This window comes from Mya arenaria, chromosome 3 (assembly GCF_026914265.1).
Source record: "Mya arenaria isolate MELC-2E11 chromosome 3, ASM2691426v1".
Classification (NCBI taxonomy): domain Eukaryota; kingdom Metazoa; phylum Mollusca; class Bivalvia; order Myida; family Myidae; genus Mya; species Mya arenaria.
Window position 1 is genome coordinate 6,477,003 of NC_069124.1, and position 17,057 is coordinate 6,494,059.

At 38.5% G+C, this 17,057-nt stretch overlaps 3 protein-coding genes across 5 annotated transcripts; 2 read left to right on the top strand and 1 right to left on the bottom strand.

Annotated features, from left to right (window-relative positions):
* Positions 1 to 116: 116 nt before the first annotated feature.
* Positions 117 to 4,467, top strand: LOC128227494 (uncharacterized). 3 transcript variants are annotated; one of them, XM_052938103.1, is made up of 8 exons: positions 117 to 277; positions 1,191 to 1,366; positions 1,569 to 1,827; positions 2,048 to 2,160; positions 2,617 to 2,809; positions 3,087 to 3,206; positions 3,758 to 3,883; positions 4,027 to 4,467. In XM_052938103.1, exons 1-8 carry the CDS (start codon positions 248 to 250, stop codon positions 4,306 to 4,308), a joined length of 1,299 nt encoding a protein of 432 aa, XP_052794063.1. In that variant the 5' UTR covers positions 117 to 247; the 3' UTR covers positions 4,309 to 4,467. The 3 variants fall into 3 exon arrangements, with proteins under 3 accessions (XP_052794063.1, XP_052794064.1, XP_052794065.1); XM_052938104.1 differs by having other exon boundaries at positions 1,569 to 1,794; XM_052938105.1 differs by having other exon boundaries at positions 150 to 277; positions 832 to 1,366.
* LOC128227495 (uncharacterized) lies at positions 4,447 to 9,267 on the bottom strand. Its single transcript, XM_052938106.1, has 8 exons — positions 9,128 to 9,267; positions 7,955 to 8,130; positions 7,561 to 7,709; positions 6,959 to 7,197; positions 6,390 to 6,582; positions 5,506 to 5,610; positions 5,008 to 5,130; positions 4,447 to 4,789 (listed from the first exon to the last, which is right to left on the bottom strand). The coding sequence occupies exons 2-8, from the start codon at positions 8,091 to 8,093 to the stop codon at positions 4,514 to 4,516; spliced, it is 1,224 nt and encodes a 407-aa protein (XP_052794066.1). The 5' UTR covers positions 8,094 to 8,130; positions 9,128 to 9,267; the 3' UTR covers positions 4,447 to 4,513.
* Positions 9,268 to 10,348: 1,081 nt separating this feature from the next.
* On the top strand, positions 10,349 to 16,631 carry LOC128228494 (uncharacterized). Its single transcript, XM_052939833.1, has 8 exons — positions 10,349 to 10,486; positions 10,858 to 11,063; positions 14,348 to 14,481; positions 14,701 to 14,785; positions 15,438 to 15,545; positions 15,737 to 15,853; positions 16,111 to 16,218; positions 16,347 to 16,631. Exons 2-8 carry the CDS (start codon positions 10,887 to 10,889, stop codon positions 16,629 to 16,631), a joined length of 1,014 nt encoding a protein of 337 aa, XP_052795793.1. The 5' UTR covers positions 10,349 to 10,486; positions 10,858 to 10,886.
* The last annotated feature ends 426 nt before the right edge of the window (positions 16,632 to 17,057 follow it).

Consider the following 17,057-nt stretch of genomic DNA (forward strand, 5'->3'; position numbering starts at 1 on the left):
TAATTTAACTAGTGTTTGAAATAACATACACGATACAAATCTGACTTGTTCTTATGAAATCGATCGCCGCCTCAACAATTCAATATACTTCATTGTTTTAAGTCATTGTTAAAAGTTTCACTCAATTCATTGATCGCTGAATAAAGAAAAAAATGAATGTACACATACGAACATTAGTCATTCCTTCAAATTATTATACGACAATGTGAAATTAATGTTGGTTGTGGAAGTTATCTCTATCTAAAATATGTCTACGATATCTAGGACGGGGCCTAAGGTATGATTTTTACTAGCTGGTGAAGGAACACCCTTCTTATGATTGTGTGCTTGATAGATTTAAAAGACATATTTTGAAAGTCGCTTAGAGAAAACAAACTTTTGAGTGATGTACAGAATGTAAGATAAAGTAAACACCGTTCTGTATTGCTTCGGAAGTTTAATGGATACGCTTGTGATCCTCTGTATTTCTACCTATTTTTTAATATTTGCACACATTATCAAATATTTCATGTTCAACTGTAAACAGCGATGTCGTTAATCACATTGTTAACTTAAACAAAGTTCTGAACAGTCGGTCCATTATCCTGTTTGAAATCTTGGAAAGCATTTTATGTTTTAAACAGCCTGCAGTCATCTGTATAAAAGTTGACCACATATTATCTGTAAGCTAGTTTGCACATTGAAACGATTTCATTGGCTAATATTAATTTTCGGATAAATATTGACCAATCAATAATTATTTGGCCAATTTTAGCCAACCCAAAAAGTTATCCAGTTTTATACAATTGGCCGCTGGTCTTTTCGTCTAACTTCAATATTGTCTATCTTCAGTCCGTATATTTTCTGTTGGACGTTTAGCTCGTCTGGTTTTTCAAACGTAATAATCGAGCTATTGTCATGGCATTGGTGTCGTTGACATCATCGACAGAGACTGTAACCTTAGGCCAACGTTTAAGATATTTCCATGATACATTTTACACAGGTGTGATAAAAACTTTTAACTTGTCCATAACTCAATAACCCTTCAACATATTAACGTGCAACCGTACACTTGGATATAACAGTGCACATACCTCTAGATTAACTAGTTCTCGAGTTATGACCTTCGTTTTACTAAAACAAAAACAAAAAACGGACAAGCGTTATCGTGTGCTGCAAGACGCTCTTGCTGTAAAACTTGGTTTCGCTAGCGTCAGCAAATGCGTGTCGAGAAGCCGCCTAATGACCCGAACGACTGGCTGTCAGAAAGCGGCCGGAAGACGGAGCGCCCGAGCCCCCTATATGGCGCCAACGATTGGATGTCGACAGGAAGTAACAGAGACAGCGGGCCGTTACTTCAAGATGAAACTGACCATGCCATTAACAGGTCTTTATATAGCATATATTGTGATATATTTTTTTTATTTTCGTTAATTATAAATACTGAAATAGCGAAGTTAAGTTTGATTTAAACATCTTTTTTTCGACTCTTCAAAACGCAAATCATAAGCTTGTCTTTAAAGTAAAACATGCAGGTCATAAGCATTCTATGTTCAATGTTAAAATACTGAAATTTATCAATGCACCAGGGATGTGCTTCGTCTAGAAACAGCCGGGTCGCGGCGAACGGAAGTGGCCCAGGCTAACCGGGTAGCACTTCCCCTGCGTCCTTCTCCCACCCCCGCCGATACTCCTGACCTCCCTGTATCCACCCGTATATTAGAGTCTGTGTTAGACCGGATGGGGCGGCTCGACCACCCGTCCGTCCTTGAGGTGTCCGCGGCCGCCAGAGAACTGCAAGCGCTCAAAGCCAAGGTTGCACAACTAGAGGGAAAATTACAGAATAAGGTTTAAATAATCATCATAATAAAATGGCGATATATACATTATAATGAAATGTTCAATGCATAGTGAGCCTCTTAGAAGAAACTTGGTCGGCACTGCTGGCATTATCTTGTTTAAGCATTTTTTTTTCATTAAATGTTACTGCTGTTAAGTTTGAAGCCACATTAAATGAGGAAAATTTACGGCAAATTTTAATGACAGCAACCCGTGGATTTCGTTCCAGGCGGATTGGCGGCCCGGTCAGCAGGGTAAACGAGGGGAAACAGAAGCGGAAGAGGCGTCACTCCGAGAGCAGGTGAAGCGGAAAGACCGACTCATCACAGACTACCAGATAAGGTACATACAAAACAATGTTACACAGAGCGGCATGTTACGAAGCCGACATATCTGCACACTCATATCGTTATCATGACAGCTTCACACACTGTCAAAGATGTCATGGCTTTGGTTTATATCATCTGTAGTAGCATCAACATTGAATCGCAGATGACACATCGGTGGTTGTAAAGTAAGAATTGTTGTATAGCGAGAATCGGTTATTTCTGGAATACTGCTTACTGCCTGCTCAGTAGTGTATTTAAGATTTATGGAAGTGCGATCGCAGTCAATATTTCTCAATTTTAGCCTAGTATGTCGCATATCATATGCAACTCAACAGGGTACATTATGCCCTTGCTAAAGTTTCATAAACAAGCATCGAGCAATGTTTGGACCTAGGGTAGTGCAGTGTTACTGTTTATGATATCTCCTAAGTACAAAACCACTCATAGGATTCTTAATTCTGATCATTAGGCTAAAGACACTACGAGCGTCGTCCGACCTAGTCATCCAGGGACTTTCAGTAGAGGACTTTGCCCCTGCAGGCGAGATTGTGGACAACTTTACCGACCTGTTCGGGCTGGAATGGCGATACGCGCACGAGGCTCTCAAGTCAACGTGGACCGAGGAGCGCCGCATTGCGTCCGTACTATTTACTGTTGTCAGGGTAAAACGCTTGAACTTTTACATTGTAGGGTATTCTTTCAAAAACAACAGCAGAAAGTTACGGTGTTGCCATATTGCTGGTTTGATGCCGACGTTAATGGTGTTGTGATTAAAAAACGTTGATGATGGTAATATGTACTTTAACTTTTAATATGTTATAACTTCGATATTTTGGAAACTGGATGCTCAAGTTGACAATCACAAAAATCACATCACGCAGATATTGTCGCCATTGGATGTTTATCATTCTTGGTAAATTCACCCCTATTCTACTGTAGGACGCTTACATATTCTGCACGGAGCAAGTCAAACACCAGCGGACGACGTTCACAGATCTGTCCGCTCTCATGAAGGAAGCCATGATACGTCCTACCTACATACACCGCGAGACTAACTCCGTATGCTTTGAATCGTGGTTTATATAGGTTTACTTATGAAAGTAACTCAAAACATCATTTTCCATACAATTTCAGCAAACACGAACTTTTTTTATTTTACAAAATATTACGTTGAGCATTGAAAGGGGGCAAGTGGTTAGTGTGCAACCTACCTCCAATATGAACTTGAATACATCGAATGTAGGATCTAACTAACGTAAAAACGTTATAAGGTACGAAGACATTTATAAGTAAGTAAAAGGCCAGTGCTGGTATTCATAATTTCCTTAATAAGATCACTTTTTGAGTGAAGTATCTGACTGGTCATATGATATCATAGCTAAATAATATCTTGAATATTACAATTTCATTAATTGTTTGAACAATACTTGTTTTTATGTTATAAAAAACTAAATTTTAGGAAATCGACTTAAGTTAAGAAATGTTTCATGAATACTGGTCCAGACAAAAGGGGGAAAAGCGAAATGGCGCGTACTAGAGCCGTCCAGCACGACAGCGGCTAGATAACTAACGTATGTTATGTATACACGCAAGCGTTTGTCTGTTTGCAGAAGTACAAGTACAACCTAGCCGGAGAGGGGACACCGGAATTGGCACGCACTGCCTCTCAGGCCGCCCAGTTACTGGATGACTATCAGACGCTCATGTGTTCACAGACCATTCCAGGCATACAGGAGGTGAGATATCTATCAACTATCGCAATAAGGTGCTAAATTTACGTATTGGCTATTTCTTGTCAATGTCCCATAGATAAATTCACAACGTTCGTTATATAATTGGACGATGGCAAGTATAAATATGTGTATGTGTGTGTCTTCAGTTGTTCCTGGACATTAAACTCCCAGAGATTGTTCCAAGTGAAGGACTGTCAAACTCTGTTCGTGATTTTGCCAAGCGTGTGGTACAACTCACCTGGCTAATGGTCGTGCATGTTCCGCCGATACTTTTCGCGTGGCTCGAGCCAAACGCTGCGGTCAGAAAAGAACAGTACGAGTTCTACCAGAAGAGAATCGGTAAAAGGGTGCAGACAACAGTTTGGCCGGCGGTTTTTAAATCAGAAGGCGGAGAACTTTTGAAAAAGGGAGTCGTTATGGCCGTTTGACATATTCTGAAATACAGATATCTTGTTAAAAAGAAGTTTATAAATGTTTAATGGCTCCTAACATAATCACAATTCAAAATTCACAAAATGACTCAAAGTAAATGCAGACATGTTCTCTGTGCAAATGCATCATGCAATAAATCGGTACAATTTACAAAATGCTGTTTTCAATGCAGTTCAGTGTTCTAAAGTTCATGGAAGTTAACTATGCGAGATGCGCCACGCCTTTCTCCATGAGTTTTCCTCCCTTGTGGAGGAACAACGCCGGCCACACGCAGTTCTGAACCGAGTTGCCCATACGCGTGAGCGGCCGGAAGTAGCTGGAGGGGCGATCCCCAGGGCGACAGAACTCTAGATGCATTGGGGCGTTCTGGGTGGCCATGAGCCAACAGACGTCAATACAACGGTCGATGAAAGCGATTTGGGCGTTGGTTGGATGCTGTGCATGATGGATTGTTTTCAGGACGTCTTCGTAAAACATCTAGAAATAAGGAGAAAAGCAATCAAGTTTAATTACAACAAGAATGCATATCGATTTAAAACGTTAAGGGTACCTAAAATATTTGCCTTTTAATACTAGTATTGATCAGCCATCAACATAAAACTTTAATCGATTCACCTTGATCAAGCTACGGTCAAGCCGCACCTGTGCCGCCACGTCAGAATACATAGTAAATTAGCCTGCTGTGTACAACTCACCCACTTAATGACTGGAAGAGAGGCGGCGGCCCCATACTTCCGGTACTCCCTGACCATGTCGTCACTCTCTCTGATGAGCCCAACCAAGCTCCTGTCGGGCCGCACTTGAGCCTCCAACGCTGACTGAAGTAAATAGAAAGCAGTTTGAAAGTGTTATTTCTTCCTAGTTAGCATTGCCCCTAAAACCTTTTAATAGTGACAATTAATACATTTTTTGTTCAACCTGTGATGTCTCATGACATGATCTGATTCTAAAATAAGTACTGGTTTGTTTTGAAACCTATTTGATGATCAAACATTGTCTCAGATAAATATAATCCAACAGATATGATACACTTTAACAGGAAGAAATTGGCCGATGTCTTAGAATAGGATTCAAATTTAGTTGGAGACCAGGAAACCAGTTATGATAGACGTAACTTTTCTTATTATATCTCTTTATTCATAATTCAGCGAAAGCTTGTACGAGGTCAGAAACGATACATGCGCGTAACATACCCTTGAATCCTTTGAAATGTTTGGATATAGCATCTCATTCTCCACGTGTATCAGCATGTTCATGATTTGACTCTCGGCATACTTCAGACAAAAGTCGTAGGCGTTCTGAAATTGAAGATGAAAATGTTGAAGCAAAAAAGGTATTATTTATCGTTGTCATTCAAGATGTTCAAAACGTTCAACTGCAGAAGTATTTTGATCTTGAAAACCCCAGCAATCAACGAACAGTTGCGTTTAAAGATAAAAACAGACCTCATCTAAATATATGGTGTAGTCCTTTTTAATGACCGACTCAATTAATCTACTTGTAGTAAGATGTGATAAGTATGTCATACTCGACCTACCTTCTTGTTATAGTTTGGTAAATTGTGATAACTGTGCAACACTAAGTTTACCTACTTAATGTGCATAGCTATGTCTCGTTCATTTCCTTTTGTTCTATTCTATTTAATTATGTACATAATCCCATATAATACATAATTATGTTTACTATAACATGCTGTATTATACCGAACCGCAGCTTGTACATCGTGTTGAACTCCTTATATACGGCGGTCCACTCGCTGGATTATACTTAAAGTCCCAGCCTCAGTGAAGTACCTCAATAATCCTTTTTATGTCTGCTCTGACAATAAACACAGTGTTGCTTTCACCGTACGTCGTACCAAGTTATAAATTCTAGGTATATATTACTTCCGAATATTTTAGTATGTTTTACCCAAAGCAATTTCTCGTGACACTAGCTCGAATTTCTATGTTCTATGTCCTATTCATGAACCAGTATACATTGTTCAGCTCCTCGGTCAAATTTGTCCACTTACTAGCTTAGAATATCCCTCCCCAAAATGAGGCTTTTATCCTAAACCATGAGACCCCTGTAGTACCTGTAGGATTTTAGTCAAATGTTGTATGGTCTCCGCGCCGTCCCTGTACACCTTGTTCAGCTCTTCATACGCAGTGGTCCATTCACGGTTGTACACTTCCGTGAACATACTGGCAACGTTCTGTGGCGTCGCCACATCCGCCAACGTCACCGACCTTCCGCCACGCAGCCGCTCAGAAGCCAGCTGGCTGATACTGGTGGGAAAATGTATACGTCAGCATGAACAATCAGGAAACAAATATACTGAATTAACGCGACGGTAATTCTACGTTCTAAGGTTAGACAGTCTAAGAGAAGTTAAACCAAGAAAGACTAAATTGATATATGATTTTTCATTATGATTTTCTGCACAAGAATAAACGACTAATCAGAGCAAACCTCTGTTATAATTGGGCTACATGCGAGGGAAATCTAATCTTAAATATAAAGGATTGTGATTCATCATGATTGAATAATAAACTCCTCCCTTAGAATCTGTATACGGTAAACTTGACGCCAACGCCACCTCCGACGCAGACGGTGCCCCCAAAAGTAATGTCGCCCGGTGTTATAATAATTGCTTCAACTTACGCTGCGTTAACTTGTTTCGGGTCATCGCGGCGTCGCAGGTCATTCCTATCATACTCGGTAGGCGGTGTGGCTGAGTAGCTGGTGGGTTCCACTCGGCGCCGATCCCTCGTTTGCAACTCCTTTTCCCGCTTTCGGCGGAGGAACTCCTTCTCGCTCTCCGCCGTGTGCTGCGGTGGGTATCCACGATCGATTGGTGTCATCCGCTGCTGGGGTCCAGGAGGCCCGGGAGAGGGTGTTGGCTGTCAGCAATAAAGATAAACACTTAATCATTGCGCCCACGAACTTGTTTTTTTTCTTCCGATAAAGAACCAGGCTAGGTTGAATTATAAATTAAAGCCTAGCCCAGTTGCTGGCATGTATAACTAGCTGACGATATCGTCCGTCTGAAGCCTTACGTTGATGTATCTTGTCATTATTATGGGCATAACGGAGTTTAGCCAAGTTTTCCTTCAATAAGTAGTGTCAAACGTTAACCCTACTCGTCTTGAAAAGATGGCTGACAAGCCCGTCCAAATAGCTTGGCTTTGGATGATAAGTGACTCAGCTCAGTCTACTGATTTCTACCTACTGATATATCCATGGCAGTAAATCCCTAACCCTACCGTTTTGTGAAGTTTGCTGACAAGCCCGTCCATCTCTAGCCTGGCGTTAGGCATGATGCCGTTATCTCGGGCATGGCGAAGTTCTGTCCAGTTGCCTTTCTCCGCCAGTGACAATAGTTTGACGAAGTTTGCCGTCACGCTTTCTACACCTACCCAGGAAGATAAGAAATTTATTGTATAACTAATATTTGACCCGTCGCGAACAGGAACACTGCAATATATGTTTAAAAATACACTTATTTTTTAAAACGTACAATCACTGACTTAAAACTGCTAATAGAAGTATTTATCGCCATCAAGAAATGCAACTCATGTCACGTCTAGAAAAGATTGCAAAACAACATTTATCCCCCATGAATAAGCCCTAGACCCGCAAGTGTTTAATTTATCCAACCAGTCTCTTTCCTGAGCTCGTTGTTGATACTGTCGACGGCTCTGGACGCGGCCTTCACATTTCCCCGCGTCAGCTCGCTATGGTCCAACTCCTCCATGGCCGTTAACACCCGCATCACGGAACCAACTCGCTCGTCCATCGTGTCCAGGGGTGGTGTGGGTTATACAGTCGTCAGCCTAAACAGAGAGATGATATGTATACTTTAAAATCACGTAAACTCGATGTGGTTTAACTCCTCCATGGCCTTCAGCACCTGTATTACAAAACCTGCACGTTCTTTGGTAGGATAGGTTGCACAATCATGCGTCCACTCGTTGTACATAGTACCGAACCCATTCCTTAAGGACAGGCAACACCGACATAACGAAACTCACACGGCTGTTCATGATGCCATGGGGTGGAATTAGTCTTACAATCGTCAGCCAAAATTTGAGCGATAATCTATCAGAAACTCGCTGTACTAGTTCCATCATTAACTCCATGTCATCGTAACGTTCGTCAATCGTTCCCTGGAAATGGTTAGGCTACGCAAAGCAAAGCTAGAACAAATATTTCAACACGAGATACACGTTTAAAATTTTGTTGAAATATAAATGAATTCATGCGACATAAACGTTTAACATTTTTGTTGTTGACGTAAATGAATTGTATCACTGGGATCGAGCTAAACGTTCAACATTTGTTAAAGAGAAAAACATAGATCACGTTGATGTCAGGCAAATGTCTGCGTGTTTTAGGTAAATAACTTATATTCCTTGATGCAATACACACGATAATTTTTTATTGAATTTAACATTCATTAATTTTTTCACTTCTAAAGCAGCAATGTATCTTCCACATTAAAAAGGTTTGTGCACGTACTTCTGCAAAATGAGTACACTGGGTTATCTTGATCAGCAAAAGAAAGCAACTTACTGTCAGAAATGAAAATTGAAATTTACGATTCCATTTATAGGCCGAATCTCACAATATTTCAAAAGAACCATTTAAGGAAAAAAACAGTGTTTGATAATAAATTGCCCCTACATATAAAACAATTATGGAATTTGTTTTTTCTTCTTTCAATAATACTTTAGATTACAAGTCTCTACAGCGGTTGCTATGACCTTTGATGTCGATTAAAGACGTTGAAGTTCATAACAAAGCATAGAAAAGACACACACAAGTATTTACCTTTCAAGAAAGAACACTTTCCTAATTTAACATGTAATGTACTTTACTGTATAAATCTCATCTCTTGACGAACATTTTAAAAAGCCAGTTCACAAATTCACGACTTAATCAATACTTTAATTACCAATGAACTATCAGTTCCATCAAATCAACACAATATTATTCAGTTGTTAATACGTATTGTTTTAGAGGTATTGAATAGCTTATGCTTAAAGAAATATTTACAATCAGGATATAAAACTCATGATTCACAATAGGAGTAAATAAGATCATGCTTGATTGTAAATAGCTCAAAGTCAAAAACATTTGTTCAAATCTGTTCGCAGTTGTGTCTACTATTTGTACCCTAAAAACCAACTCACCTTTGTCACCCGAAAGTAATGCGAGAAAAGACAGTTTGTAAACCAGTTTTTGCCAAACTTAATTTATACTTTTTATAAGAAAATCGGTCCTTAAAATCTAGTTCGAGCCAACGAGGACCTCGAGCCAAGTGACAACACCATTATATATCATCGTGCTAGCCATTTAAAATTGAGATGAATTATCTTCTTTCCTATTGTAGAACTTGTATGAACCTGTCACAAAGACTTATTGGCTACTTAGTTATGAAGTCAACTACAGTCGAACCCCGTTGGCTCGAACTCGCTTTGCTCGAGAACATCGTTGGCTCGAACTAGATGTTAAGAACCGAATTATTTTTACTGCAGGTGAACAATCCCGCTTGCTAAAATTTTCCGAGGCTCCTGGTATTTTCACTGGTCCCTTTAAGTCCGAGCCAGCAGGGTTCGACTGTATAAGGATCTTGTAAAAACGAACTACAATTAAGTTAGAATTAATAAACACTATCTTTAATCAGACTAGGAAAGACAAAACAGTAGGTGTGCATTGCCTCCAAGCGTAAATGCGTATTTTTTTTGTTCGGGCGATCCGGAATGTAAGATAAGTGGTGTGATTTGATGTATTGAAGATTTGTAAATTTAAATTACAAACTAAAAACTATTTCAAATAATCAAGCGACATTACATATGTATTAATCATGCTTTACGAGTTGAATACTATACTTTGGCTTTCTTTTATAATAATGTATTACTTATACCACAACCACAAACAATTGTATTGAAAACCCATCAATCTATTGCATTCTTTGACGGTTTAGTTTGCATTTTAGCTTTCAGTATTGAGTACTTTTAAAAGCACAAACGTCACGACTCATTCACCATAGCAGTATCGACTGGATGGGAACGAGGAAGAAAAATAAGACTTCATCAAATATTTAAATTTTAAGTATTAATCTAATAGAAATCACGACATTCAACGATATTACGACCATTGGATAATGCTTTGATACACAGTTGTGAGGTGGGTTTAACACTTATTTAACACTTAAGTTATTTTACAAATGATTACTTGAAACGTACGAGTTTCTTCGATATATGTATGTTCAGTTTATGATTGATTTCGGAAGTTGTTATACCGGAAATGTTTATATAATGTACATGTTTATATTATATGTAACTCACTAGCTGTAAGCTTATACTTAATAAAATTCTTATTCCTATGGAAAAGGACGCCATTTTAGAATTAGAAATGAGTGGTTATAAACCCTCTCAAATCAATGAAATTGAAATAAAATAATGTTGTCATTTCTATGTATATTTTGGATTTGTATTCAGGATAAATGACAAACTCATATGAACAATTAGTCACACATGTATACACTGTATCCTTAGATTCAATATTCACTTGGATCCCTCTGACAATGGCCGATAATATCGACATCGTTGCTGATGTCTTAAAGCGATTAGGAAGGAATCAAAACATTTCAAAAAATGAAATTGAACGAGCTAAAGAGTCTTATAGCAAAACCATAGCAGAATTGAAGCATTTCAAAGACTCATATTCAACAGCGATGAGCAATACCAGTGTACACGGAGAGGTAATGTTTTAAACATCGTACTTAAGATAAAGGATTCTTACTTTTCATAAGAAAAATACTTGTGCTTAAACAAAAATAGTATTGTTGTATAGAATATACATAATGATATATGTTTTGTTCCGCCAAAGACAAACATTAAAAGACAAACATAGCTTGCCGTTATGGTTACTACTTATGGAAAGAAAAATCATGTCTGTATTTTATCGTCATTTATGTTGTCTGACCATTGCATGTAGATCATAACGCTTGTGTGACAATTGTACATAGTCTCCCTCCGCATCATGTAGATCATTAACTTCTGTGTGACAATTGTACATAGTCTCCCTCCGCATCATGTAGATCATTAACTTCTGTGTGACAATTGTACATAGTCTCCCTCCGCATCATCTAGATCATTAACGCCTGTTTGACAATTGTAAATAGTCACCCTCCGCATCATGTAGATCATTAACGCTTGTGTGACAATTGTACATAGTCTCCCTCCGCATCATCTAGATCATTAACGCTTGTGTGACAATTGTACATAGTCTCCCTCCGCAACATCTAGATCATTAACTTCTGTGTGACAATTGTACATAGTCTCCCTCCGCATCATCTAGATCATTAACTTCTGTGTGACAATTGTACATAGTCTCCCTCCGCATCATGTAGATCATTAACGCCTGTGTGACAATTGTACATAGTCTACCTCCGCATCATGTAGATCATTAACGCCTGTGTGACAATTGTACATAGTCTACCTCCGCATTATGTAGATCATTAACGCCTGTGTGACAATTGTACATAGTCTACCTCCGCATCATCTAGATCATTAACGCCTGTGTGACAATTGTACATAGTCTACCTCCGCATCATCTAGATCATTAACGCCTGTGTGACAATTGTACATAGTCTACCTCCGCATCATCTAGATCATTAGCGCCTGTGTGACAATTGTACATAGTCTCCCTCCGCATCATGTAGATCATTAGCGCCTGTGTGACAAGTGTACATAGTCTCCCTCCTCATCATGTAGAACATTAACGCCTGTGTGACAATTGTAAATAGTCTCCCTCCGCATCATGTAGATCATTAACGCCTGTGTGACAATTGTACATTGTCTACCTCCGCATCATCTAGATCATTAACGCCTGTGTGACAATTGTACATAGTCTACCTCCGCATCATCTAGATCATTAACAATTGTGTGACAGTTGTACATAGTCTCCCTCCGCATCATCTAGATCATTAACGCCTGTGTGACAATTGTACATAGTCTTCCTCCGCATCATCTAGATCATTAACGCCTGTGTGACAATTGTACATAGTCTCCCTCCGCATCATCTAGATCATTAACGCCTGTGTGACAATTGTAAATAGTCTCCCTCCGCATCATGTAGATCATTAACGCCTGTGTGACAAGTGTACATAGTCTCCCTCCGCATCATGTAGATCATTAACGCCTGTTTGACAATTGTACATAGTCTCCCTCCGCATCATCTAGATCATTAACGCCTGTTTGACAATTGTACATAGTCTCCCTCCGCATCATCTAGATCATTAACGCCTGTTAGACAAATGTACATAGTCTACCTCCGCATCATCTAGATCATTAACGCCTGTTAGACAATTGTACATAGTCTACCTCCGCATCATGAAGATCATTAACGCCTGTGTGACAATTGTACATAGTCTCCCTCCGCATCATCTAGATCATTAACGCCTGTGTGACAATTGTACATAGTCTACCTCCGCATCATCTAGATTATTAACGCCTGTGTGACAATTGTACATAGTCTCCCTCCGCATCATCTAGATCATTAACGCCTGTTTAACAATTGTACATAGTCTCCCTCCGCATCATGAAGATCATTAACGCCTGTGTGGCAGTTGTACATAGTCTCCCTCTGCATCATGTAGATCATTAACGCCCGTGTGACAATTGTAAATAGTCTCCCTCCGCATCATGTAGATCATTAACGCCCGTGTGACAATTGTAAATAGTCTCCCTCCGCATCATGTAGATCATTAACGCCTGTGTGACAATTGTAAATAGTCTCCCTCCGCATCATGTAGATCATTAACGCCTGTGTGACAATTGTACATAGTCTCCCTCCGCATCATCTAGATCATTAACGCCTGTGTGACAATTGTAAATAGTCTCCCTCCGCATCATGTAGATCATTAACGCCTGTGTGACAATTGTACATAGTCTCCCTCCGCATCATCTAGATCATTAACGCTTGTGTGACAATTGTACATAGTCTCCCTCCGCATCATCTAGATCATTAACGCTTGTGTGACAATTGTACATAGTCTCCCTCCGCATCATCTTGATCATTAACGCTTGTGTGACAATTGTACATAGTCTCCCTCTGCATCATCTAGATCATTAACGCTTGTGTGACAATTGTACATAGTCTCCCTCTGCATCATCTAGATCATTAACGCTTGTGTGACAATTGTACATAGTCTACCTCCGCATCATCTAGATCATTAGCGCCTGTGTGACAATTGTCTAGATCATTAACGCTTGTGTGACAATTGTACATAGTCTCCCTTGGCATCATCTAGATCATTAACGCTTGTGTGACAATTGTACATAGTCTCCCTCCGCATCATCTAGATCATTAACGCTTGTGTGACAATTGTACATAGTCTCCCTCCGCATCATCTAGATCATTAATTCCAGTGTGACAATTGTACATAGTCTCCCTCCGCATCATCTAGATCATTAACGCTTGTGTGACAATTGTACATAGTCTCCCGCATCATCTAGATCATAAGAGCTTGTGTGACAATTGTACATAGTCTCCCTCCGCATCATCTAGATCATTAACGCTTGTGTGACAATTGTACATAGTCTCCCTCTGCATCATCTAGATCATTAACGCTTGTGTGACAATTGTACATAGTCTCCCTCCGCATCATCTAGATCATTAACGCTTGTGTGACAATTGTACATAGTCTCCCTCCGCATCATCTAGATCATTAGCGCTTGTGTGACAATTGTACATAGTCACCCTCCGCATCGTTTTGATCATTAGCGCCTTCGTGACAATAGTGCATAGTCGCCCATCGCATCATTTTGATCATATGTCCCTGTGTGACAATTGTTCATAGTCTCCCTTTACATCTTCTTGATCATTAGCGTTTGTTCTTGTATCGTCGTTATTTTATATTAAGCAGTCTTCTTAATTTACTTAACGCATTCACTGTAGATATACGAATAGTAACAAGAGTTGCGTTTAAATGTAACACTTGTTAATCTTATCTTATATATACATATATTATATAACGCCCAAAAGCCTTCAGAACATCCTGGAGATGGCCAAAGAAACGGGAAGAAACAAGATATACATGCGCTAATGGAAAGGAACGCCAAAATGAGGGAAGAACTAGATACATCCAAGAGAAAGATCCAGGAACTTCTAACGAGGTCAGGCAGAGTTGAAACATGAATGATCTTGTCTGCAAACTATAACACAGAGCTCATTTATTTACATTCATGATAGATTCGTGTGATTCTTTGTCAAGTACGAGGATGATTACATGTATTACATATTGTGAATTTATACGATTATTATTATAGCAACGTTCAACAGACTATCAACTTAAGTGTAAGCGAGGTATTGTGTTTGTGCTTTTTTTATTACAGACTGAGTTCTTTGGCTGGTCAGAAATTGTCAGACAGCAACCCTGAAATTACAGATCTGAGTGACCCCAACCGTCCAACAGTCTTGGTCAGTATAAATCACTTATTAACTACTAACATGAAGAAATAATAATCGCTTATTTTTATAATAATAATAATTATTACTATTATTATTATTATTATTATTATTATTATTATTATTAGTAGTAGTAGTGGTGGTGGTGGTGGTGGTGGTGGTGGTGGTGGTGGTGGTAGTGGTAGTGGTAGTAGTAGTAGTAGTAGTAGTAGTAGTAGTAGTAGTAGTAGTAGTAGTAGTAGTAGTAGTAGTAGTAGTAGTAGTAGTAGTAGTAGTAGTAGTACATGTATTATTAATATTATTAAAATTATTATTATATTATTATTATTATTATTATTATTATTATTATTATTATTATTATTATTATTATTATTATTATTATTATTATTATTAATAATATCATTACTATTATTTTTAATGGTATGAAATAAAAATGATAATACTTTCTTAATCTGTTAATCTGATGGATTTTATCACTTCTTGTTGTTTGCGTAAAAAATTGTCGCTCTCGACCTTTGCCTTTGGTCTTATTGGATGTGGACTTGACGCAAGCATATCCAAATGAACCCCATCAACCCACTAACATAATATTCCCTGTAAATATTGCACCTTAAAATGAAACACGCTTAAGGGATATTATGTCTACCTGTATTGTGCTCTTTAGGCTGACCATTTTCACCAAGTTTACGATAATGAGTGGACGCAACTTTATGAAGAGATGACTTCGATGGATGAAGTTAAAAAGATTGACGAAATTACTCATATCGTCAAGGTAATGTTTATGTGTATTTGTTATATTAAGTTTATAGATTTAAGATACGACAGTGTTGCATTCTTACCACCTTCGATAAGTGTATTTTAAAATGTATAGTGCATGGCTGTATTAAATATCCCGTCACCTTAATAGGCGTTGCATCTTTTAATTAGTAAATTGATGTTTCAAAGAAATCCGTTTTGTTTCAGAAAGTTGATCAGTTTTGTACAAAAGCACAGGCATATCTACTTGAAAAGTTACAGACGTATATCATAGATGATATTGTGAACCCTACATTACCGCATCCAGATGGGAAAGGTTTTGTTGTAAGTTATTCGATGACATATCACTCTAATAAATACGTGCATATTTTAAAATTAATTTGAAAAATGAATTACAAAAATAAAAGTGAACACTTTATAGATAGAAATGCTAGTAAGAATACGAATACTGCTTGAAAAGCTCTGTAATGTAAGTACGTTTTGTCTGTATCATAGACCACTCGTGTAACTCTTTAAATAGTGTATCTAGCATTCTGTAGAAGTAATGATATTATACTTCCATCTGTGTGCTTATCGTGTAGGCTGGAGAAACTGACACCTTTTCAGAAACTGAGGAAAGGGTACTATTGAAACAATTGAAAGATTTGCGAAAGGCTGCTGCAAAAGTATCGGCGAAAGCTCTGATAGGGGTGAGCATTTTTAGCATTTTATAAAGCAAATATGTTATTACAAAAACATAAGCATACTTTAAGAAATGTTGTTTGGTATTGTATATGCTAAATAGTGTATTCGTATGAGTTGTTTTATGCTTCAATAGATTTTCCAACAAATGCACGTACCGTCAATAAAGAAGAAGTGTCAAGTCAAAGCGTCAACGGAATTGGACAAATTTGTCTCCAAATGTGTTGAGTTGTTGTGGCTAATGGAGGTGCAAGACCCGCCGATGCAGTTGATCTGGGCGGAGCAGGGACACAGGGTGGACAAGGATAGATTCACATTTTATACCAAACGGGGCGAAGTAGTTCAACAAAGTATATGGCCTGCTGTGCTGCTGCATAAAGATGGCCCTCTGATGTCCAAAGGCATTGTGCAGGGAAAGTAACTTTTATCACGAAGATGCTACAGCATAACATGTCGTTTCTTTCCCCGATGTTGCATAAAGAGACATTGTCAAGGCATCGTCCAGGGAACAACTGTAGTTTGGAGCTATACTCTTGTCTTACCTGACACTATATGTTCATCTGTACAGACTATTGCTATATAAAAAAGGAAAAAATCACTACGCACATATTCGTAGATGACAGTGCAAGAATATGTAGACATATTTAGTGCATGATTGTAAATGAAACGTTTCACATGTGTGACGAACATCAATTTTGACTGATAAACATTGAACTACTTACTAAATAATGCATTTATGGATTTTTTTTACTGATAACAATATAATAACCCTGTATTTAAATAGCAGACAGCGCAAAAATATTAAATGATTGGTGAATGCTAAAATATTTACTGTGATCTACTATAG

What these genes read in the sequence shown, in the direction of transcription:
- LOC128227494 (XM_052938103.1), top strand. Translation starts at nt 248, where the DNA reads ATGTCTACGATATCTAGGACGGGGCCTAAG. An exon ending in TATCTAGGACGGGGCCTAAG is followed by an intron (nt 278 to 1,190) that starts GTATGATTTTTA and finishes TGGTTTCGCTAG; the next exon opens with CGTCAGCAAATGCGTGTCGA. An exon ending in ACTGACCATGCCATTAACAG is followed by an intron (nt 1,367 to 1,568) that starts GTCTTTATATAG and finishes TCAATGCACCAG; the next exon opens with GGATGTGCTTCGTCTAGAAA.
- LOC128227495 (XM_052938106.1), bottom strand. Translation starts at nt 8,093, where the DNA reads ATGGACGAGCGAGTTGGTTCCGTGATGCGGGTGTTAACGGCCATGGAG. An exon ending in CGAGCTCAGGAAAGAGACTG is followed by an intron (nt 7,710 to 7,954) that starts GTTGGATAAATT and finishes CTTCCTGGGTAG; the next exon opens with GTGTAGAAAGCGTGACGGCA. An exon ending in ATTTGACTAAAATCCTACAG is followed by an intron (nt 5,611 to 6,389) that starts GTACTACAGGGG and finishes CTTCAATTTCAG; the next exon opens with AACGCCTACGACTTTTGTCT.
- LOC128228494 (XM_052939833.1), top strand. Translation starts at nt 10,887, where the DNA reads ATGGCCGATAATATCGACATCGTTGCTGATGTCTTAAAGCGATTAGGA. An exon ending in CAGATGGGAAAGGTTTTGTT is followed by an intron (nt 15,854 to 16,110) that starts GTAAGTTATTCG and finishes CTTATCGTGTAG; the next exon opens with GCTGGAGAAACTGACACCTT. An exon ending in CGGCGAAAGCTCTGATAGGG is followed by an intron (nt 16,219 to 16,346) that starts GTGAGCATTTTT and finishes ATGCTTCAATAG; the next exon opens with ATTTTCCAACAAATGCACGT.